General features: G+C 46.1%; 1 protein-coding gene across 1 annotated transcript in view; it reads right to left on the bottom strand.

The window, feature by feature from the left end:
* SMPDL3B (sphingomyelin phosphodiesterase acid like 3B) overlaps nt 1-23,263 on the bottom strand; it is a 32,621-nt gene extending 9,358 nt beyond the window's left edge. Inside the window, exons 1-3 of the mRNA XM_060118664.1 lie at nt 23,176-23,263; nt 7,554-7,767; nt 4,927-5,024 (exon numbers count right to left, since the gene is read on the bottom strand). Coding sequence (XP_059974647.1) covers nt 4,927-5,024; nt 7,554-7,767; nt 23,176-23,263 — 400 coding nt within the window. The remainder of the gene's footprint in view (nt 1-4,926; nt 5,025-7,553; nt 7,768-23,175) is intronic.
* Nucleotides 23,264-23,654: the final 391 nt, after the last annotated feature.

Here is a 23,654-nt window from a genome sequence, read left to right as displayed (position 1 = left end):
GACTCATCAAGAAAAAAAGGGAGAAGACTCAAATCAATAGAATTAGAAATGAAAAAGGAGAAGTAACAACTGACACTGCAGAAATACAAAAGATCATGAGAGATTACTATAAGCAACTCTATGCCAATAAAATGGACAACCTGGAAGAAATGGACAAATTCTTAGAAATGCACAACCTGCCAAGACTGAATCAGGAAGAAATAGAAAATATGAACAGACCAATCACAAGCACTGAAATTGAAACTGTGATCAAAAATCTTCCGACAAACAAAAGCCCAGGACCAGATGGCTTCACAGGCGAATTCTATCAAGCATTTAGAGAAGAGCTAACACCTATCCTTCTCAAACTCTTCCAAAATATAGCAGAGGGAGGAACACTCCCAAACTCATTCTACGAGGCCACCATCACCTTGATACCAAAACCAGACAAGGATGTCACAAAGAAAGAAAACTACAGGCCAATATCACTGATGAACATAGATGCAAAAATCCTCAACAAAATACTAGCAAACAGAATCCAACAGCACATTAAAAGGATCATACACCATGATCAAGTGGGGTTTATTCCAGGAATGCAAGGATTCTTCAATATACGCAAATCAATCAACGTGATACACCATATTAACAAACTGAAGGAGAAAAACCATATGATCATCTCAATAGATGCAGAGAAAGCTTTTGACAAAATTCAACACCCATTTATGATAAAAACCCTGCAGAAAGTAGGCATAGAGGGAACTTTCCTCAACATAATAAAGGCCATATATGACAAACCCACAGCCAGCATCGTCCTCAATGGTGAAAAATTGAAACCATTTCCACTAAGATCAGGAACAAGACAAGGTTGCCCACTCTCACCACTCTTATTCAACATAGTTTTGGAAGTTTTAGCCACAGCAATCAGAGAAGAAAAGGAAATAAAAGGAATCCAAATGGGAAAAGAAGAAGTAAAGCTGTCACTGTTTGCAGATGACATGATACTATACATAGAGAATCCTAAAGATGCTACCAGAAAACTACTAGAGCTAATCAATGAATTTGGTAAAGTTGCAGGATACAAAATTAATGCACAGAAATCTCTGGCATTCCTATATACTAATGATGAAAAATCTGAAAGTGAAATCAAGGAAACACTCCCATTTACCATTGCAACAAAAAGAATAAAATATCTAGGAATAAACCTACCTAAGGAGACAAAAGACCTGTATGCAGAAAATTATAAGACACTGATGAAAGGAATTAAAGATGATACAAATAGATGGAGAGATGTACCATGTTCTTGGATTGGAAGAATCAACATTGTGAAAATGACTCTACTACCCAAAGCAATCTACAGATTCAATGCAATCCCTATCAAACTACCAATGGCATTTTTCACAGAACTAGAACAAAAAATTTCACAATTTGTATGGAAACACAAAAGACCCCGAATAGCCAAAGCAACCTTGAGAACGAAAAACGGAGCTGGAGGAATCAGGCTCCCTGACTTCAGACTATACTACAAAGCTACAGTAATCAAGACAGTATGGTACTGGCACAAAAACAGAAAGATAGATTAATGGAACAGGATAGAAAGCCCAGAGATAAACCCACGGACATATGGTCACCTTATCTTTGATAAAGGAGGCAGGAATGTACAGTGGAGAAAGGACAGTCTCTTCAATAAGTGGTGCTGGGAAAACTGGACAGGGACATGTAAAAGTATGAGATTAGATCACTCCCTAACACCATACACAAAAATAAGCTCAAAATGGATTAAAGACCTAAATGTAAGGCCAGACACTATCAAACTCCTAGAGGAAAACATAGGCAGAACACTCTATGACATAAATCACAGCAAGATCCTTTTTGACCCACCTCCTAGAGAAATGGAAATAAAGACAAAAATAAACACATGGGACCTAATGAAACTTAAAAGCTTTTGCACAGCAAAGGAAACCATAAACAAGACCAAAAGACAACCCTCAGAATGGGAGAAAATATTTGCAAATGAAGCAACTGACAAAGGATTAATCTCCAAAATTTATAAGCAGCTCATGCAGCTCAATAGCAAAAAAACAAACAACCCAATCCAAAAATGGGCAGAAGACCTAAATAGACATTTCTCCACAGAAGATATACAGACAGCCAACAAACACATGAAAGGATGCTCAACATCTTTACTCATTAGAGAAATGCAAATCAAAACTACAATGAGATATCATCTCACACCAGTCAGAATGGCCATCATCAAAAAATCTAGAAACAATAAATGCTGGAGAGGGTGTGGAAAAAAGGGAACACTCTTGCACTGCTGGTGGGAATGTGAATTGGTACAGCCACTATGGAGAATAGTATGGAGGTTCCTTAAAAAACTACAAATAGAACTACCATATGACCCAGCAATCCCACTACTGGGCATATACCCTGAGAAAACCATAATTCAAAAAGAGACATGTACCAAAATGTTCATAGCAGCCCTATTTACAATAGCCCGGAGATGGAAACAACCTAAGTGTCCATCATCGGATGAATGGGTAAAGAAGATGTGGCACATATATACAATGGAATATTACTCAGCCATAAAAAGAAATGAAATGGAGCTATTTGTAATGAGGTGGATGGACCTAGAGTCTGTCATACAGAGTGAAGTAAGTCAGAAAGAGAAAGACAAATACTGTATGCTGACACATATATATGGAATTTAAGAAAAAAAATGTCATGAAGAACATAGGGGTAAGACAGGAATAAAGACACAGACCTACTAGAGCATGGACTTGAGGATATGGGGAGGGGGAAGGGTAAGCTGTGACAAAGTGAAAGAGCGGCATGGACATATATACACTACCAAACGTAAGGTAGATAGCTAGTGGGAAGCAGCCGCATAGCACAGGGAGATCAGCTCGGTTCTTTGTGACTGCCTGGAGGGGTGGGATAGGGAGGGTGGGAGGGAGACGCAAAAGGGAGGGGATATGGGAACATATGTATATGTATAACTGATTAAATTTGTAAAATAAAAAATATATATATACTAAAAAAAAAAAAAAAAGAAAAAAAAAGAAATGAGGTTGCCTCGGGGACAGATGTGGGATGGTAACAGCAGCTCGGGGGCCCCTCCTGGAGTGGCAGTAGGAGTGATAGGTAAGAGATGTCCTCAAACCAGGATCTGCATCCTCAACCTTGCCTGTTTCCTTGATCCCAAGGCTCACATTTGTCATCAGTAAAAATGTGAGACAGGGCTTCCCTGGGGGTGCAGTGGTTGGGAGTCCGCCTGCCGATGCAGGGGACACGGGTTCGTGCCCCAGTCCGGGAGGATCCTGCGTGCCGCGGAGCGGCTGGGCCCGTGAGCCATGGCCGCTGAGCCTGCGCGTCCGGATCCTGTGCTCCGCAACGGGAGAGGCCGCAACAGTGAGAGGCCCGCGTACCGCGGAAAAAAAAAAAAAAAAGATTAAAAAAAAAATGTGAGACAGCTCCATTCTCTCTGAGTCTCCTGAGTCTCATTCCTGACAGTGAATGAGCTAAGGCATATAATATTCTTAGAGGAGTGCCTGACACTTGGCCCTTGATACATGGATACATATAGTTGTTCTTGCTGCTGCTATTACTTATTTTTATTATCATTATTTCATATCTGGGTCCTGGGGACCCATGACCAAGACCTTTAGAGGAAGAAGCTGTGCTGGAACCCAAAGGAGATTGGGGGATGGGGGGGTCCTAGGGGTTTGCTTTCACAGGTGTCCAGCTGGCGGGCTGAGAGCCTGATTCGGCCCCCAGGACCTTGTGTTTGGCACAGCCTGATTAAAGCCATTTTCAAGGGCCATTAGATAGAGCACCCAGGCTACATTCTCCCTGTCAAGTCCCGTGGGGCTGCTATCATAATCACTCACAGTCCTGGCCTGCTCTCCCAGGCTCTGAAGGCCTTGGATTACACCACAAAATAGTATTTTGGCTGGAAATCAGCATCTCCCCAAAGTCCCAGCAGCTGGGACGGTTTAAAGGCAGTAGATGGCAATTCCAGAGCCACAGCAGGATGCAAGGACTGTGTGCGAGCCCACGTGAGACTTAGCCAGGGAAGATGCCTAAATATAACAGTAAATGCCTTGAGAAGGGGCTGTGAGTCTGGTGTTAAACTGTCAGGACAGAAGCCAGTGAAATGTCAGGCATTTCCTTTATTAAAAAAGAAACAACAGGCCCAAAATGGAGTTACTTGTGCTAAGCCCCAGGTCAGCAAACCAAGTTAATACCTAACCTAACTGAAGTTTCAGCCTCTCCCAAGAATGTGACCTTTAAACAGTCAATCTGGAATTACCTGGTCAGCACTAGTGAGGAAATCTGCCTGATAGACACCACCCCTTCCCCTAAATGAAGGTAACCTTGCCTGAAACAATCCACTTTTTGCTAGAATCTTCCTTTTCCCACCGCCTTCTGTTTATAAAACCTTCCATTCGTACAGCTCCTTGGAGTGCCTTTCTTTTTTTTTTTTCCTTTCTTTTCTTTTTGGCCACACTGCACAGCATGTGGAATCTTAGTTCCCCGACCAGGGATCAAACCTGTGCCCCATGCAGTGGAAGTGCAGTCTTAACCACTGGACTGCCAGGGAAGTTCCTGGAGCTCCTTTCTATTTGTTAGTTGGGATGCTGCCTGATTCATGAATTGTTGAATACAGCCAAATAGATCTTCAGATTTACTCAGTTGAATTTGGTTTTTTAACACCATTAACAGGATTCTATGTGTATCCACAGGCCGACAAACTCTCGTGTTCCTTACAGGGTTGTTGGAAGGTAAGACACAATCGCTGTGAAGTGCCTGGCACAGGACTTGGCCAGCAGCCATCGTTGTCCATGGATGAAGGTCGTTCCTCTGCATCTTGCTGCTGTTGTCGTCCCACTGTGCCAGGCACCGCCTGGGCATCAGGGAATTCTGTGGGGACCTGGGGCACAGTCTTACCTGGAAAGGCCTCTCTGATGAGCTCGGTCAGGTTCTCCACAATTTGCAGCACGGCCGCCTCTCCCAGGTTCTTGTTGGGCACGTGGGGCGTGTCATCACTGCAAAACACCGCCAGGCAGCTCGGGAAGTGGCACAAGGAAAAGAAGGGATGGCTCTAACATGAGAAGAGAGACTGCAGAACTGGGCCTCAGACAGCTACTGAAGGGGAATGACCAGGCTGGAGTTGGGAGTCACGTGGGACAAAGTCCAAACCCAGGCTCTGCCATTGACCGGCTGTGGGTCCCTGGGCTGGTTGTTTAACCTCTCTGAGCTTCTGTTAGCTCATCTATAAAATAGGGACAATAATGGTACCTACACACAGAGTATTTGTGAGACTTCAGTAAAGGGGGAAAAGTATATATATAAAATGTAGTAGCTGCTAGGTTGCAGTTAATATGGTCTTGAGAGGGAAGCTCTGGGTTTCCAGTCTCATCTGCAAGCCCCTGGGGAGCTTGGGATGGAGAAGCCATGTCTGAGTTCTGAGTTTCCCCAAGGGTTCTAAGGAGTTTGGAGCTGGCTTCAGAATATAGAATTCAGATCTACTCTGGTAGGTCGAGGACCTACCCCAGGACCATTTAGTCCCCCACGTTTGACAGACCTAAATTCCTGGATCCACCTTAGAAAGGTGCAGCAAGGTGGGGGAAGAAGTGGGCAAGGAGGTTTGGGGAATGCTAAGATCCCTCACAACTAAAGCCTGAGGACTCTGCTGGACCGACGGGGCGAGGCAGCTGCTGCCCAGAGACTCCCCAGGGAAGTTAATTAGCTGAATCGCCCTGAGACCGCTACTGGCAGCCCACACTGGCTCACTTGGTGCTGGGTACTTTCTGTGTATTGTACCCTTATCCACTAATTTGTTCTTCATAATAACCCTACAACATAGGTTTATTGTTAGTCCCATTTGACAGATAAAGAAACCGAGGCACAGAAAGATGAAGGATCCTGCCTAATGTATACAACTAGACAGTGGTGGAGTCAGAGTTTGAACCAGTCAGCCTGGCTCCAGAATCTATGCTCACATCCATTACATCCTACTGTGACTCTGATACCCTCATTAGGGCAGTAAGAGGGGCCTTTTAGCCCTGTCCTCCCTGGGGACAGGCCAGGAATACGAAGATAGAACAAAATTCCATTTTTTTTTTTTTCTAGTTTGGAGCCTTTAATTCTGTGTGATAGAAAACACATCCAATTTCTACAGGTTATCCCTCAGGGGATTGAAAAAACACATCCAATTTCTACAGGTTATCCCCCAAGGGACTGCAATTCTCCCGGAGAGGTCCAATTTCTTAGAAATTGAAAAATTATGAAGGGTCCTAGAGGTCATCTTGTCCAATGCCATACACCTCTGCAAGTCCCAGAGATTTCCCAGAAAAATCATGCTTCTGTTAAAGGGTCATGAATTTCCCAAAGGGATCAAATCTTTTAGAATGTTACGCATTTCTCCAAGGACCCTTCCTCAGAGAGCAGGAGGCCAGGGTCGTGCCCTAAATCTCACTCTCTCCTTAGATGGATTCCTGAGCCCAGGGAAGCCAGAGCTGCCCAGGCCCCTCCTGAGACACTGTCACATTTCCTAAGTGTCCAGCCTTGCCCCTCCCCCTGCTGACCACACAGTCCATCTGAGGGTCATTCCGATCACTCCCATGTCACACTGAGGGACAGCTGGGGATGACATGGGTTTGATCCCGCCTTCCCTACAGAAGTGTCCATAGAGGCTGGAGGAGGGCACAAGCAGCCCGAGCTCCTGCCAGCCCTCCTCACCCACTCCCTGGTTCACCACTTCCTGCCCTGTGAAGCTCCCCCATCCACCCAGTGACCCTCTCTCCTCACTGGGATATAATGGTCAGTGGCCTTGTCTGTGTCGCCCAGGAGACCATGAGCTCCCTGAAGGAGGGTCCAGGTCCCTATCACCTCTGTTCCCCCCGTCTCCTGGGGGTGAGCACAAGACAGGCTGACCTACCAAGGGAGGGAGGGAAGGAGCGAATGAGTGAAGGACGGACCTCGAGTGCTGAGGGAAGTCAGAGGACTTCCAGCAGCATCCATGGATGAACAACAGAAATGGCATCTCTGTGGCTGAGCTGAAATCACCCCTCAAGCTCTCTCCACACAGAGTAGTGCTCTGACCAGTGAGGATCCCCAGGGCCAGGGCAGCCGGGGGTGGCCTGCAGCTGACCAGGACACTTGGTCCCAATGCTGGTTCACCTTCAGCCCTCCCACCTTCTCCCCTCCCTGTATTTGGATCTCCGGGGCTTGCAGTCCCCAAACCCCAGTGGGAGTGGCACCAGTGTTCATCGACCCCCACGCCCACCCCCAACTTAAAATCCGGGAGTTCCCCACATGCCCAGACATGCCATGACCCTGTCCCCAGCCTCAGTGAGAGCCACATTCTGCTGAGGCTGTAAGACACAAGATCAAGGGCACAGACCCTGGAATCAGCCAGGCCCAGGCTCCCCTGGACAAGCTTTGAGCTTCAGGTTCATCCTCTCTGCAACAGGGCTGGTGAGGACTAAGGGAGATGGTGTGGGGAAGGTGCCAGGCAGGCAGGGGGCACAGGCAGTGGCCCGGGGAAGGGTAGCTGTGGTGACGGCTCTCACCCAGTCCAGAGGATGAAGTCTGGCTCTGGCTCGATCTCCTTCATGGCGTAGATAGAGGAGTTGATGAGGATCCAGGGAGAATCGCAGAGGTAGTTGCCCCAGGGGCCTGCACTGGGCACCGGGTGGGAGCCAGAGGATGGGCACACCTGGAGGGGGTCTTCAGACACCTTGTAGTCTGGGTCAAGGTGCAGGTCAGAGACGTGCCAGAACTTCCCTGCAGGGGCAAGGAGACCCTGCTCAATGCAGGTCTCTCCCTGAGCCTGGATGTGGAGGGAGTCAAGGGAACCCTGGGCTGGGGGAAGGGAGCTTGCACAGGTAAAAGGAAGTTTTCTCCGAACCCAGAGCCGGGTTTTTCCCAGGGAGGCACTGAGCAGAGCAGGAAACAGGCTTGGCTCTGTCCCTGACCTCTGACCTTTGACAAGGCCCTTTCTATCTCCCCACCTTAGTGTCCCCAGCAGTAGCATGAGAGATGGACTGCGTGACCCTCAAGAATCCTTTCGGGGACTTCCCTGGTGGCACAGCGGTTAAGAATCCGCCTGCCAATGCAGGGGACATGGGTTCAAGCCCTGGCCCAGGAAGATCCCGCATGCTGCAGAGCAACTAAGCCCATGCGCCACAACTACTGAAGCCTGCGCACCTAGAGCCTGTGCTCCGCAACAAGAGAAGCCACCAAAATGAGAAGCCTGCGCACCGCAAGGAAGAGTAGCCCTCGCTCTCCGCAAGTAGAGAGAGCCCGCGCGCAGCAACGAAGACCCAACGCTGCCAAAAATAAATAAATAAATATTTTAAAAAAAACTCTTTGGGAGTTCTAAGCAGAGTGCTTGTTTTAAGCAAAGGTGGGTTAAGTGCCCAGGCTCTGGAGCCACATACTAGCTGTGGGAACGTGGGCAAGTTGCTTCACCTCTCTGAGACCATAACTAGAGCCAAATCTTTTCAGCAGGGAAATACATAAAAAAATCTGACCTGGGAGAAGGCTGACACATCAAATGCATTGTAAGATCTTGCTGATCAGTACCAGCAAAAACCTGGGGAATATGTGTGGAAATGGAGTTTACAAGTACGAGGCCAGAAGATAAGGAACGTAACTGCAGATTGGGTTGAGTTTCTTATTGTGGGTACACTTGTTAGTGACTCTGGATGCGGGGTAAAATGCCAAAAATCTCTTGCTGTAATACAGAGAACGGAATCCAAAGAAACTGGCCACATGGAGTAGCTTTATCATCTGCACTGAGCACAAGGCCTGGTGTAAGTGGTTTCGATGATACTTATTGAAGGAGGGCGTTGAACAGGTTTGGTCTCTGCCCTAAATCCTGTTTCTGGCTAAAGCAGGGGTGAGGCCTGGAATTTCCTCACTCTCCACCATTGCGGTCACTTCCTCCTCCACTTCCTGTGTCACTCAGACTCAGAGCCAACAGTCAACACCCACCCCATCCCAGGAAAATGGGCCTGGGGGTCCCGCTTTTGTTGCATTCAGGGTTGGATTAGTCAGTCCCCCGCTCCCTCAAGCTGTCCCTTCCCCCCTCCCCACCACAGGGCCTTCAGTGGGGCTCTAAGGCCTGAAGGTAAAGTCTGGACCCTGATCTCACTCCTTGACTTTTCCTCCAGATGCTTCTGAGCTTCTGCCCACCTCTCCTGATCTAAACCTCAACTCAGGAAAGGATCAAAAACTTGTTCACGGGACTTCCCTGGTGGCACAGTGGTTAAGAATCTGCCTGGCAATGCAGGGGACACGGTTTTGAGCCCTGGTCCAGGAAGATCCCACATGCCTTGGAGCCACTAAGCCCATGCGCCACAACTACTGAGCCCAAGCACCACAACTACTGAAGCCCACATGCCTAGAGCCCATGCTCCACAACAAGAGAAGCCACTGCAATGGGAAGCCCACGCACTGCAACAAAGAGCAGCCCCTGCTCGCCACAACTAGAGAGAGCCTATGTGTAGCAACGAAGACCCAACGCAGCCAAAATAAAATAAATAAATAAATTTATTTTTTAAAAAAACAAGAAACAAACGTTCACACTAAGTTGCAAATGACTGATTAAGCAAATCATGGTCCCTCCCATGGTCATTATATAGTCATCCTCACCACAGCCCTGAAGGGATTCATCATTATCCTCATTTTGCAGATAAGGAAACTAAGGTTCGAGGTCAACATGCCTGAGATATCATGGTAAATGGTGGGGGTCCTCTGGCTCCCTATCCTCTCCCAGGAAGATGTGATTGCTAAGGGGGTAAAAACAGTGCTTTTTATTTTAACTATGTCTTTTTGTAGATAGTCTATGCCTACATTTTAATTTTTTACCCAAATTGAAAGTCTTTGTTTATAACGGCGGGAATTTAAACTTTTCACACAAATTGTGATCACTAATATATTTGAAATTACTTCTACAGGGACAAAATCCTAAGCCAGAGGAAAGAAAATAACCTCCCCATTTCAACTAGTTAATGGGCAGAGTTGGTGGACTTTCCCAAGCCTCTGCCAGAGGCGATGAGTGGGTCACACCTGCTTCTAAGCCTGAGACCAGGCGAGGTTGGCTGTGGAAGCGAGAGGCCCTTTGCCCTTTTCTCTGGCACGTAGGTCCCTTGCCTTCTCTGCAGACCATGCAGAGACCATTCCCCTGCCTCAAGCCAGCTCTTTCTCAACTAACCACAAACATGGAGCAATTCTGCCTGCTTTGACATCAGCCCTCAAAGTACTCAAAGGTTATTTCTCCACTTCAGAAACTCCTTGCCTGAGGCTCATCAGCTCTTGGTTTGTCTCTTCCTGCAAGCTCCGGACTAGTCAGCATAGAACTGAAACTCCTTGCAGCCTCCCTCACACTTCCTAGGACCTCTGAGTGCGTGCATGTGTGTGCATGCATGTATGTGCATGTGTGTGTTCATGTGTGTGCGTATGTGTGTATGTGCTTTTTGTGTATGTATGTATATGCATGTGCGTGGGTGCGTGTGTGCGTGCCCACGTCCTCAAACGCCTGACTTCAGGAGAGGCCAGGAGAGTGGAAAGAATGGCAGAGAGAGGGACTTCCCTGGTGGCGCAGTGGTTAAGAATCAGCCTGTTCTTCCTTCCTGGCTCTCACAGCATTTGGCCCATTCCCTCTCATAGTAGCCATCACACTGTTTGACTGTCGCTTTCCCCCATAAGCCCCTTCAGCTTTGCACAGTGCCTGGTGGGCAGCAGGTGCTCAGTCAATGTTTAATTTATTGAACTGAACAAAGATGACAAAAGATTAAATATGGTAAGTACTCATTACAAGTAAAAGAGCATTGTGGAAGCTCATCAGTGAAATCCCATGCAGTCAAGAGACTCATTCATTCAACAAAAGTTCATTAGGACTTCCCTGGTGGCACAGTGGTTAAGAATCCACCTGCCAGTGCAGGGGACACGGGTACGAGCCCTGGTCCGGGAAGATCCCACATGCCGTGGAGCAACTAAGCCCACGCGCCACAACTACTGAGCCTGCACTCTAGAGCCCGTGAGCCACAACTACTGAACCTGAGTGCCACAACTACTGATGCCTGTGCGCCTGGAGCCCGTGCTCCACAGCAAGAGAAGCCACCGCAGTGAGAGGCCTGTGCACCGCCCCCGTTCGCTGCAATTAAAAAGAAAGGCCGGGGCTTCCCTGGTGGCGTAGTGGTTGAGAGTCCGCCTGCCAATGCAGGGGACGTGGGTTCGTGCCCCGGTCCAGGAGGATCCCACATGCGGTGGAGCGGCTAGGCCCGTGAGCCATGGCCGCTGAGCCTGCGCATCCGGAGCCTGTGCTCCACAATGGGAGAGGCCACAACAGTGAGAGGCCTGCGTAATGCAAAAAAAAAAAAAAGAAAAAGAAAGGCCACGCGCAAGCCATAAATTAATTAATTAATTAATTAAAAAGAAAAAGAAAAAGAATGGCAGGGAGAGCCAGAGATCCAGGCAGGGGCTCCACCTCAGGCTGCAGTGTCCTCATTGTGGAGTCTGATCACAGACCCCTCCTCTGCTGCTTTGCCCAACCCCACCCACCCACTCTCCTCACAGGGCTTCTTTCCTGGCTCCTCTGCCACCCTCCCCAGTCCTCCCCAGGTCATCGCGCGGCTGCTTTCTCCTCTTCATTCAGGCCTCAGCTCGAAGGTCACCTCCTCAGAGAAGCCTCCCCTGACTACCTTTGCTCAAGTTCCACTTCCTCCCACTCCTCTGGTCACTAGCTATGTGACTCCCCCAGTTTTACTTTCTTCAGAGCACTCTCACATATGAACTTATCTTGTTGGCTTGCTTGTCAGCCATCTTCCCCTTCTTTAGTGTCAGTTCCATGAGGGCATAAAGCCTGTCTTGTTCATCCCTGTGTCCTCAGCACCCAGAACAGTGCCTGGGATGTGGAAGATGCCCATATAGTTGATGAATGAGCAAGGCTGTGGGGAGGATGATTGGACTGGTAAGCCCTCAAAAAATGTTAGCCAGGTGCCTTTCACATGCTCATCTCATTTCATCCTTGCAACCATTCTGTGAGATGGGATTCTTATGCCCATTTCACAGATGAGGAAACTGAGGCTCAAACCCAACCTCTCTGACTGCAAAGCTGAGACACAATGTTGACTCAGAGCCCCCAGAAGGCTTTTATAATACATCTATGTTACCCATAAAAGATGGGAGCCACAGGCTTCTATGGAGTTGGTCACAGAATGTGAGGAATTAAGCTCTAATTATCATGGCATGGAGAAGAGGATGGGCACCTCCTGGAGAGGGAGGCAGGTTATTGGGTTTTTAATCCAGGCTCTCTGGGCAAGCCATCGGGCCTAAGGGCATTTGACGTCTGCCCTGCTTGTTGTGAGCATCAAATAAGACAGTGAACAAGAAAGAGCTAGTCCAGAAGACTCTCAACACACCACTGTCCCTGGCAATTACCTCCAGGGCCAGGAGTGAGACTGGGAGTGTGTGGGGAGTTGGGCACTTTAACACTTTATCCTTTGGACCAGAGCTTCTCACACATTACCACGCAGTTGCCTCACCTGGGGAATCTCATGAAAATTAAGATGCTTTCTATATTCATACTGCTTGGATATTTTACAGTAAGAAAGTATTCATATAATCTTTGAGTTTTAAGAAAAGGTATACCCATCTTAGCTGTCATTGTTATTCATTAATTATTGAGACTTTGAATAAATTTAGCATCAAATCCAGTGAGAAGTTGAGGACACAGACCTGGGATGGAATTCCAGCTCCAGTGCCCACTAGCTGGGTGAACTTACTCTGTGCCTGTTTCCTCATCTGTAAAATGGGGACAACAGCGCCCCCCCAGCTTTTATGGTTATTGTGAGGTTTAAAATGAGAGAATATGAGAATATGCATAAGCACTCAGCAAAGCAAAGCAGCAGTTACTTTGAATTTGGTCCCTGGGGTGTCCTGAAAGTCCCCTTTCACCATGGAAGGGAGATGGGACCAGGCGAGTGGCTGTGTCCTTCCCCTGCCTGCCCCAGCGTCCCCTCAGCTGCTGTCCTCTGCAGGAAAGTGCAGGTCTGGGGCCAGGACACTTGAAACAGAACAATGTGAAAACAGATCCTGTCCCCTCCTGGCTGGTCCTCCTTGAGCGGAGGACCCGTGGCACAGCACACCCTCTAGTTTTAATTCTAGTTTTAATTCTGAGAACTCAGCTCTGCCCCCTGTGCCTGGGCAGGCAAAAGTCTCCTGGCCCTCCTCCTTCTTCACCAAAGGGGTCATCAGGCCCACCTTGTACACTGGGGACAACAGATACAGGGCCCAGGGCCTAATACTTTTGTAAGGCTCATGGAAATGTCTGAGACCTGAAAAAGAGTGCATTGCTTCCAAAGTTCAGAAAAAAAACAAAAACAAAACTATGCTATCGAAACCAACAATCCATTTCAAATGCAATATTAAAAATGTCATTAAAAATCGCATATATATATAAATTCATAGATAATGTGAGATACTTTTACTATGGTTCATGATGGGGTAGAGGAGACTTGCAAAAATCATTCCTAAAGTCTAATAAGGTCTTTATTTTATTTTATTTATTTAATTTATTTATTTTTGACTGCATTGGGTCTTCGTTGCTGCACACAGGCTTTCTCTAGTTGTGGTGAGTGGGGGCTACTCTTTGTTGCGGTGCGCAGGTTTCTCATTGCAGTGGCTTCTCTTGTTGCAGAGAATGGGCTCTAGGCTCGCGAGCTCAGTAGTTGTGACTTGCAGGCTCTAGAGTGCAGGCTCAGTAGTTATGGCACACGGGCTCAGTTGCTCCGCAGCATGTGAGATCTTCCTGGACCAGGGCTCAAACCTGTGTCCCCTGCGTTGGCAGGTGGATTCTTAACCACTGCGCCACCAGGGAAGCCCTAGAATCTAATAAGGTCTTAAAGTGTCCGAAAGGTGAGCTTGCTTATGGTTGGAGACAAGAAAAGGAAGACATTTATTTAGCACCTACTGAATGCCAGATGCTGTGCCAAGCCCTCTGCCTATGTAGCTTCACAACAAAATTAGAAATACATTCTATTATTATACCCATTTTACAGATGAGGAAACGGAGCTAGTTAGTGGCAGACCTACGTTTCATATTGTATCTAAACAGAAATGATCACGGTGTACTTTGCCGCAAGCTAGCTGTGTGACCTTGGATATTAAAAAAAAAATCCCTTAAACTTTTACAGCACGTTGCAGTGTAAGTGCATGATCTCACCTAACTATCATTTAATCTCTCCTCTGCTATTATCCTTATTTTATAGATAGTGAAATAGAGGCTCAAGGTCACATAGGTATTAAAAGGTAGGATCTAGGCTTTCTGGCTTAAGACAATGGATTGTTTTTGAAACGGCATGCATGAAATTTGGACTCAGGGAAATCTTGTTTTGAATCCTGGCTCCTCCACAGGTGATGGCAACTTGAACAAGAGATTTCCTCAGCTGAGCCTCAGTTTCCTCATCTGTAAAATGGGGATAACAATGCTAGTAACAAAGGGGTGGATGTCCGGATGAAGGGAGTAATCTCAAATGGAGCACGTGACTGTGGAGTGGGCAAGCCAGCCTGAGCGCTTAATCCCTGGGATACTCTGCCCTTTGGGCCTCAGTTTTTCTTCTCCTCTGGAGCCTCTGTTTCCTCAAGTGTAAGATTCGAGTATTGCACAAAGGTTATCTGAAAGCCCTGCCAGTGATATCATGACTTTTGTCTGTTATGTGTATAACCCACCATAAAGTGATGTTGGTCCCCAGTTCAGTCCTTCGGTTTTTCTGTTTGTTTGATTTTTGGTTTTTGGTTTTGTTTTTTACAATAGGTCCTTGTTGGTTATCTATTTTAAATATAGCAATGTGTACATGTCAATCCCAAACTCCCAATCTATCCCTCCCCCGCCATGGTTCTTCTCTGGTTACCCCCTGGTAACCACAAGTTCGTTCTCTAAGTCTGAGTCTGTTTTGCTTTGTAAATAAGTTCATTTGTATGTTGTTGTTGTTTTTAGATTCAGATCCGTCCTTCGTATTTAACACTAAGTGATAACCCCAAACACTTCAGTTATAACTCCTCCTTTGTAAACCACTGCCTTCCAAAACACAGAGGGTTCACTTGTTAAAACCAACATTTCCTGACCCCTTGTGTTATCTGCATGGATTGCCCTCTCCTCACAGCGGCTCCACGAGGCAGGCTCATCATTCTTGGGGGAAATGGTTTCCTATCATGCGGGCCCATACTGAAAGGACTTGTGGGTTTCTCTCCAGTTAGAGGCTGAGGGATAAATGCAGTGTTGTCTCGGGCTTGTGTGGGAGCAGACAAAGCCAGCAAGCTGGTGCCCCACCCAAGCTCCTGACTAAGGATGGTGGAGAGAGAATCCCCGCCGTTGGTTTGTTTTTTTTTTAATTTATTTATTTTTGGCTGCGTTGGGTCTTCGTTGCTGTGCGCGGGCTTTCTCCAGTTGTGGAGAGCAGGGACTACTCTTCATTGTGGTATGCAGGCTTCTCATTGTCGTGGCTTCTCTTGTTGGAGAGCATGGGCTCTAGGCGTGCGGGCTCATTAGTTATGGTGCACGGGCTTAGTTGTTCCACAGCATGTGGGATCTTCCCGGACCAGGGCTCAAACCCGTGTCCCCTGCATTGGCAGGTGGATTCTTAACCACTGCGCCACCAGGGGAGCCCATAGAATCCCCACGGTTTTATGCAAAGCAGGGATGACTGCTATCTGATTTGGTGTCTCAAAAGTCTGCACTTCAGGAAGAGACCCGGAGTCTGAAAAATCTTACAGGTGCTGTGGAATTCTTTTTAAATTTAATTCCATTTTTAGATTATAGATGTATACATTCCCGAAAGTTTGGAGAAAAGAGAAAAAAAAATAGTACCTATAAAACCCACCATCCCAAGAGGACCCATCAAAGGGCATGATGGATAAAGTGGCTGAGTCCAGACTTGGTCTTGCCACTTCCCAGCTGTGGGATCTTGGGTGGGTGTTGTGTCCCCTCTGAGTCTCATTTTCCTCATCTGCAAAATGGATATAATGGTAATAGTACCTACTTTACAGGGACTATAAAAATCAAAGGAAGTTTTTTCATTTCATTTTTCAAATAGGTTTTAAAAGGACAGCATATGTCAAGCACCAAGCACAAGCATGGCGTATCATAAGTGCTCAGAAAATAAATGTTAGCACTTCTTGGCTATTTTCCTTACTGTTGTTTGTGTAATTTTGTTTATTTTTTTAAAATTATTTATTTATTTATTTGGTTGCACTGGGTCTTAGTTGCGGCTCACTGGCTCCTTAGTTGCAGCATGTGGGCTCCTTAGTTGCGGCATGTGGGGTCTAGTTCCCTGACCAGGGATCGAACCTGGGCCCCCTGAATTGGGAGCGTGGAGCCTTATCTACTGTGCCACCAGGGAAGTCCCTCTTTGTGTGTTTTTATATAACATTATTTTATAAACAGATTGAAGATGTACAGCCGGAGTTCATGTCCAGACTCAGACACTTAACTAGAAGTGTGACCTTGAGTGAGTTATTTAACTTCTCTAAGGCTCAGTTTCCTTGCTGATAATCCCTACTTCACAAGGTTGTTGTGAGGATATCATGTAAAAATTTTAGCAGTGCCTGCCACATAGTAAGTACTTAATAAATGTTACTTAATATTTTACCATAATCTATTCAGCTATTCTATTGCTGTTAGCATTTTCCATTATTATAAACAGCACTGCAATAAACATCTTAGTGCCTTTGGTGGCAGGGGAGATTCTTTTTAACCACTAAGACCCTGGGCTTGGGAAGGGGGTGCCTGCTGGCATTTGGATTTCTAAGAAAACATATTTAAAAGTGAAACAGTGAGGGGGTGGAGATACTTTCAATCATTCCTAAGTCTCCAGTCAAACTGGCAGGGTCCTGAGCCCCCCAGAGGGGAAGAGGATCTCTGTGTCCAAGTAAATGGAGAACGGCCACTCTTGACCTTCTCCCAAGCAGTCACCCTCCCAGGGAATGACACATCCTCTCACCGCATGTTCCAAATCAAACCGCCCTCTCCTCCTCCCACATCTCAGCAAATGACGACCTCGTCCTTCCAGCTGCTGATACAAAAACCTTGGAGTCGCCTCTGAGTCCTCCTTCTCTCACACCCTCCGTCAGCGAGTATTTTTTCTTTTAATTTTATTTATTTTTGGCTGCGTTGGTTCTTCGTTGCTGCACACAGGCTTTCTCTAGTTGTGGTGAGTGGGGGCTACTCTTTGTTGCAGTGCCCGGGCTTTTCATGTTGCAGAGCACGGGCTCAAGGCACACAGGCTTCAGTAGTTGTGGCACGTGGGCTCAGTAGCTGTGGCTCGCAGGCGCTAGAGCACAGGCTCAGTAGTTGTGGCTCACGGACTTAGTTGCTCTGCGGCATGTGGGATCTTCCCGGACCGGGGCTCGAACCCATGTCCCCGGAATTGGCAGGCGGATTCTTCACCACTGCGCCACCAGGGAAGTCCTGTCAGCAAGTCTTGTCCTGAGTCAGACCATCTCCCAGCAGCCCTCCTCTCCCTGGATGGTGGCAGTAGCCTCATCACTGGTTTTGCTCCTTCTCCTTTACCAGGATGAGCAGCCATCCCAGTTTGCCCAGGACTGAGGGACTGCCAAGGATGCCCAAATTTAAGTGCTAAAACCAGGAAAGTCTCAGGCAAACGGAGATCACTTGCTCACCCCACCTTTACCCCATCACAGGCGCTTCTCCGTACAACAGCCCAAGGGTCCTTTTAAACCCACACAAGTCAGATCACACCACAGCTCTGTCCCAGACCCTCTAAGGATGTCCCATTTCACTCTGAGTTCTTAAAATTGTCTACAGGTTTATACATGAGCTGCCACCAGCACCCCCCACCCCTGTAACCCCTGACATCCCTCCCCACACCCTCCCCATCCTCTCTGCTCCAGCCAGCTGGCCTCAGGCTCTTCCTCACACACGTTACCTGTGCGTCCCCCTCAGGGCCTGTGCAATTTCCGTCCTATCCTGCTGGAATGTTCTTCTGGACGTCCACGTGGCTCTCTCCCTTGCTGCCTTAAATCTCTAATCAAATGTCATTTTATTCGACAGCTCTTCTCTGGCTGTCCCTTAAGTATCTCTCCCCGCCATCCTCTCCACCCCTTTATCCTGCTTTATTATTCTCCATAACACTTGTTATTTCCTGGAATATGTATTTCTTTGTTCCTGTGTCTTTCAGAGGTTTCTCCGGAGGTGAAGGAATGCTTCACCAGCTCTGGGACTTTTGTTTATTTCTGTCGCGTCCCTAGTTCCTAGAATAGTGCATGACATGATTTTTGTTTAAAATAATTCTTTTATTGCCCAGGACATTCTTTTTCTTCTGTCTTGATTTATTGTTGTTGTTTGTTTGCTTGTTTATTTTGTTTTCTTTTTTAATAACTATAAATTCAAGCTTAGGAAAGCTTGTCTTTGTCTTGAAAAGCAACAAAAAATTTTTTTTAATTTATTATTTGTTTATTTATTGGCTGCATCAGGTCTTAGTTGAGGCATGCGGGATGTTTGGTTGTGGTGCGCAGGCTTCTCTCTAGTTGTGGCGTGCAGGTTTTTCTTTCTCTAGTTGTGGCACGCAGGCTCCAGGGCACATGGGCTCTGTAGTTTGCGGTATGTGGGCTTCTGTAGTTGAGGCGCGGGAGCTCAATAGTTGTGGCACGTGGGTTTAGTTGCCCCGCAGCATGTGGGATCTTAGTTCCCTGACCAGAGATCAAACCTGCATTCCCTGCATTGGAAGGCGGATTCTTTACCACTGGACCACCAGGGAAGTCCCAAACAACGAAGTTTTTATATCATTTGCTAACCTGATCTCGTTTTTTGTTTTTAACATCTTTATTGGCATATAATTGCTTTACAATGTTGTGTTAGTTGCTGCTGTATAACAAAGTGAATCAGCTATATGTATACATATATCCCCATATCCCCTCCCTCTTGCGTCTCCCTCCCACCCTCCCTATCCCATGCCTCTAGGTGGTCACAAAGCACAGAGCTGATCTCCCTGTGCTATGCGGCTGCTTCCCACTAGCTATCTATTTTACTTTTGGTAGTGTATATATGTCCACGCCACTCTGTCACTTTGTCCCAGCTTACCCTTCCCCCTCCCTGTGTCCACAAGTCCATTCTCTACATCTGCGTCTTTATTCCTGTCCTGCCCCTAGGTTCTTCAGAACCATTTTTTTTTTAGATTCCATATATATGTGTTAGCATACGGTATTTGTTTTTCTCCTTCTGACTTAGTTTACTCTGTATGATAGTCTCTAGGTCCATCCACCTCACCACAAATAACTCAATTTTGTTTCTTTTTATGGCTGAGCAATATTCCATTGTATATATGTGCCATATCTTCTTTATCCATTCATCTGTCGATGGACACTTAGGTTGCTTCCATGTCCTGGCTATTGTAAATAGAGCTGCAGTGAACATTGTAGTACATGACTTTTTTTTTTTTTTTTTTTTTTGCAGTACGCAGGCCTCTCACTGTTGCGGCCTCTCCTGCTGTGGAGCACAGTCTCCATACGTGCAGGCTCAGCGGCCATGGCTCACGGGCTTAGCCACTCCGCGGCATGTGGGATCTTCCCGGACCAGGGCACGAACCCGTGTCCCCTGCGTCGGCAGGCGGACTCTCAACCACTGCGCCACCAGGGAAGCCCGTACATGACTTTTTGAATTATGGTTTTCTCAGGGTATATGCCCAGTAGTGGGATTGCTAGGTTGTTTGGTAGTTCTATTTTTAGTTTTTTAAGGAACCTCCATACTGTTCTCCATAGTGGCTGTATCAATTTACATTACCACCAACAGTGCAAGAGTGTTCCCTTTTCTCCACACCCTCTCCTGCATTTGTTGTTTGTAGATTTTTTGATGATGCCCATTCTGACCAGTGTGAGGTGATACGTCATTGTGGTTTTGACTTGCATTTCTTTAATGATTAGTGATGTTGAGCATCCTTTCATGTGTTTGTTGGCAACCGGTATATCTTCTTTGGAGAAATATCTATTTAGGTGTTCTGCCCATTTTTGGACTGGGTTGTTTGTTCTTTGAATATTGAGCTGCATGAGCTACTTGTATATTTTGGAGATTAATCCTTAGCCAGTTCCTTCGTTTGCAAATATTTTCTCCCATTCTGAGGGTTGTCTTTTCAGCTTGTTTATGGTTTCCTTTGCTGTACAAAAGCTTTTAAGTTTCATTAGGTCCCATTTGTTTATTTTTGTTTTTATTTACATTTCTCTAGGAGGTGGGTCAAAAAGGATCTTGCTGTGATTTATGTCATAGAGTGTTCTGCCTATGTTTTCCTCTAAGAGTTTGATAGTGTCTGGCCTTACATTTAGGTCTTTAATCCATTTTGAGTTTATTTTTGTGTATGGTGTTAGGGAGTGTTCTAATTTCACTTTTACATGAAGCAGTCCAGTTTTCCCAGCACCACTTATTGAAGAGGCTGTCTTTTCTCCATTGTATATTCTTGCCTCCTTTGTCAAAGATAAGGTGACCATATGTGTACAGGCTTATCTCTGGGCTTTCTAGCCTGTTCCATTGATCTATATTTCTGTTTTTATGCCAGGACCATGTTGTCTTGATCACTGTAGCTTTGTAGTATGGTCTAAAGTCAGGGAGTCTGATTCCTCCAGCTCCGTTTTTCTTTCTCAAGATTGCTTTGGCTATTTGGGATCTTTTGTGTTTCCATACAAATTGTGAATTTTTTTGTTCTAGTTCTGTAAAAAATGCCATTGGTAGTTTGATAGGGATTGCATTGAATCCGTAGATTGCTTTGGGTAGTATAGTCATTTTCACAATGTTGATTCTTCCAGTCCAAGAGCATGGTATATCTCTCCATCTGTTTGTATCATCTTTAATTTCTTTCATCAGTATCTTATAGTTTTCTGCATACAGGTCTTTTGTCTCCTTGAGTAAGTTTATTCCTAGGTATTTTATTCTTTTTGTTGCAATGGCAAATGGGAGTGTTTCCTTAGTTTCTCTTTCAGATTTTTCATCATTCGTGTATAGGAATGCCAGAGATTTCTGTGCATTAATTTTGTATCCTGCTACTTTACCAAATTCATTGATTAGCTCTAATAGTTTTTCTTGTAGCATCTTTAGGATTCTCTATGTATAGTATCATGTCATCTGCAAACAGTGACAAGTTTACTTCTTCTTTTCCGATTTTTATTCCTTTTATTTCTTTTTCTTCTCTGATTGCTGAGGTTAAGACTTCCAAACTATGTTGAATAATAGTGGTGAGAGTGGGCAACCTTGTCTTGTTCCTGATTTTAGAGGAAATGGTTTCAGTTTTTCACCATTGAGAAGGATGTTGGATGTGGGTTTGTCATATATGGCCTTTATTATGTTGAGGTAAGTTCCCTCTATCCTACTTTCTGGAGGGTTTTTATCATAAATAAGTGTTGAATTTTGTCAAAAGCTTTTTCTGCATCTATTGAGATGATCATATGGTTTTTCTCCTTCAGTTTGTTAATATGGTTTATCACATTGATTGATCTGTGTATATTGAAGAATGCTTGCATCCCTGGGATAAATCCCACTTGATCATGGTGTATGATCCTTTTAATGTGCTATTGGATTCTGTTTGCTAGTATTTTGTTGAGGATTTTTGCATCTATGTTCATCAGTGATACTGGCCTGTAGTTTTCATTTTTGAGTGGCATCTTTATCTGGTTTTGGTATCAGGGTGATGGTGGCCTCGTAGAATGAGTTTGGGAGTGTTCCTCTCTCTGCTATATTTTGGAAGAGTTTGAGAAGGATAGGCTTCTCTAAATGTTTGATAGAACTCGCCTGTGAAGCCATCTGGTCCTGGGCTTTTTTTGTTGGAAGATTCTTAATCACAGTTTCAATTTCAGTGCTTGTGATTGGTCTGTTTATATTTTCTATTTCTTCCTGGTTCAGTCTCGGAAGGTTGTGTTTTTCTAAGACTTTGTCCATTTCTTCCAGGTTGTCCATTTTATTGGCATATAGTTTCTTGTGGTAATCTCTCATGATCCTTTGTATTTCTGCAGTGTCAGTTGTTACTTCTCCTTTTTCATTTCTAATTCTATTGCTTTGAGTCTACTCCCTTTTTTTCTTGATTAGTCTGGCTAACTGATTTCTTTCTAAGAGAGAGATAGGAGTTATCTTGCAAGGGTAAAGCTTATATACCATGAATGATGTAGGTCAAAGTCTGGTGGTACTAAGACCTACATTGTTGCCAAAATTATAATCTGCTGGTGCCATTTGCGGAAAAGAAGCCCTTGCAAATTTCTAAACAAGAGTAAACTCTGTTAGGAAATTCTAAAGTGTTTTACAGGTCAAAAAGGGAATGAGGAGACTTCCCTGATGGTGCAGTGGTTAAGACTCTGCACTCCCAATGCAGGGGGCCTGGGGTTCGACCTCTGGTCAGAGAACTAGATCCCACATGCATGCTGCAACTAAGAGTTTGCATGCCACAACTAAGGAGCCAGCATGCTGCAACTAAGGAAACCTGCGAGCTGCAACTAAGGAGCCCACCTGCCACAACTAAGACCCAGCATAAATAAATAAATAAATAAATAAATAAATAAATAAATATTTTTTTAAAAGGGAATGAGGTTAGTAAAATGCCTCAGCAGAGTTTGAATAAAATACTAGATGTGAGGGCCTCCCTGGTGGCGCAAGTGGTTGAGAGTCCGCCTGCCGATGCAGGGGATACGGGTTCGTGCCCCGGTCTGGGAGGATCCCATATGCCGCGGAGCGGCTGGGCCCGTGAGCCATGGCCGCTGAGCCTGCGCGTCCGGAGCCTGCACGTCCGGAGCCTGTGCTCCGCAACGGGGGGAGGCCACAACAGTGAGAGGCCCGCATACCGCAAAAAAAAAAAAAAAAAAAATACTAGATGTGAGAGCTACTCAACCAATATTTTTTGAATGAATTCTTGAATCTTCCTGCCACCTTCTACCTCTACCAGCTGGCTGGCTCTTACATATCCACACCTCTGAAAAATGTCAATGTCCCTCCTGTGACCAGCTGTCACCCCACTTAAAATCTCAGGCTCAAACAGCACATCCACCACCCACTAACTCTCTCACCCAGTATCCCCAGCCTAGCTCCCTGCCTTGCTAGTTTTATCAGCATTTTCAGCTTTCTGTGAGCAGTTTCCAGCAGCCCTAGACCCTGAGTTCATAGTACCAAACAGAGAGATCACAGGCTTTCTCAGTGCCTACCTTGTCCAGCCCTGGTGACTCCCCAGTGGGCCAGGAAAATCAGCAGCTCGGGCAGCCTCATCCTGGGGGCTCGCCTCATGGGAGCCATCGGGTTCTCCCGGAGCAAGTGTTCGAGCCACAGGCTTCCCAACTAGGTGTTGGTGGCCACACACCAGAGCAGAATTCCTGTCCTCTCACTCCCAGACACTGGAGGCCTTTGGCTCCTCTGGCTTTTCTTCCTTTGCCCGGCAGGGTGTGAGCAGGGTTTGCCCAAGGAGCTGTACCTGCCAGGACTTTGGACTCTCAAGTAGGAAGCAGCACCAGTCCTGCCAGGTCCTCAAAGAATGTTGGTACAGCCTGCAACTGGAATCTCCAAGAGACTCACTCGACTCCAGTCAATGACAGGCAAATAACTACTTTTGAAGCTTTCATGTTGCCCCACCCCAGCAGAACAAACATACCATATAAAACGTCAGGGCTTTGCCATCAAAGGAACATAA

This window comes from Mesoplodon densirostris, chromosome 2 (assembly GCF_025265405.1).
Source record: "Mesoplodon densirostris isolate mMesDen1 chromosome 2, mMesDen1 primary haplotype, whole genome shotgun sequence".
Lineage (NCBI taxonomy): Eukaryota > Metazoa > Chordata > Mammalia > Artiodactyla > Ziphiidae > Mesoplodon > Mesoplodon densirostris.
The sequence above is the reverse complement of the archived record's forward strand: the minus strand, read 5'-3'. Positions and strand labels throughout refer to the sequence as shown.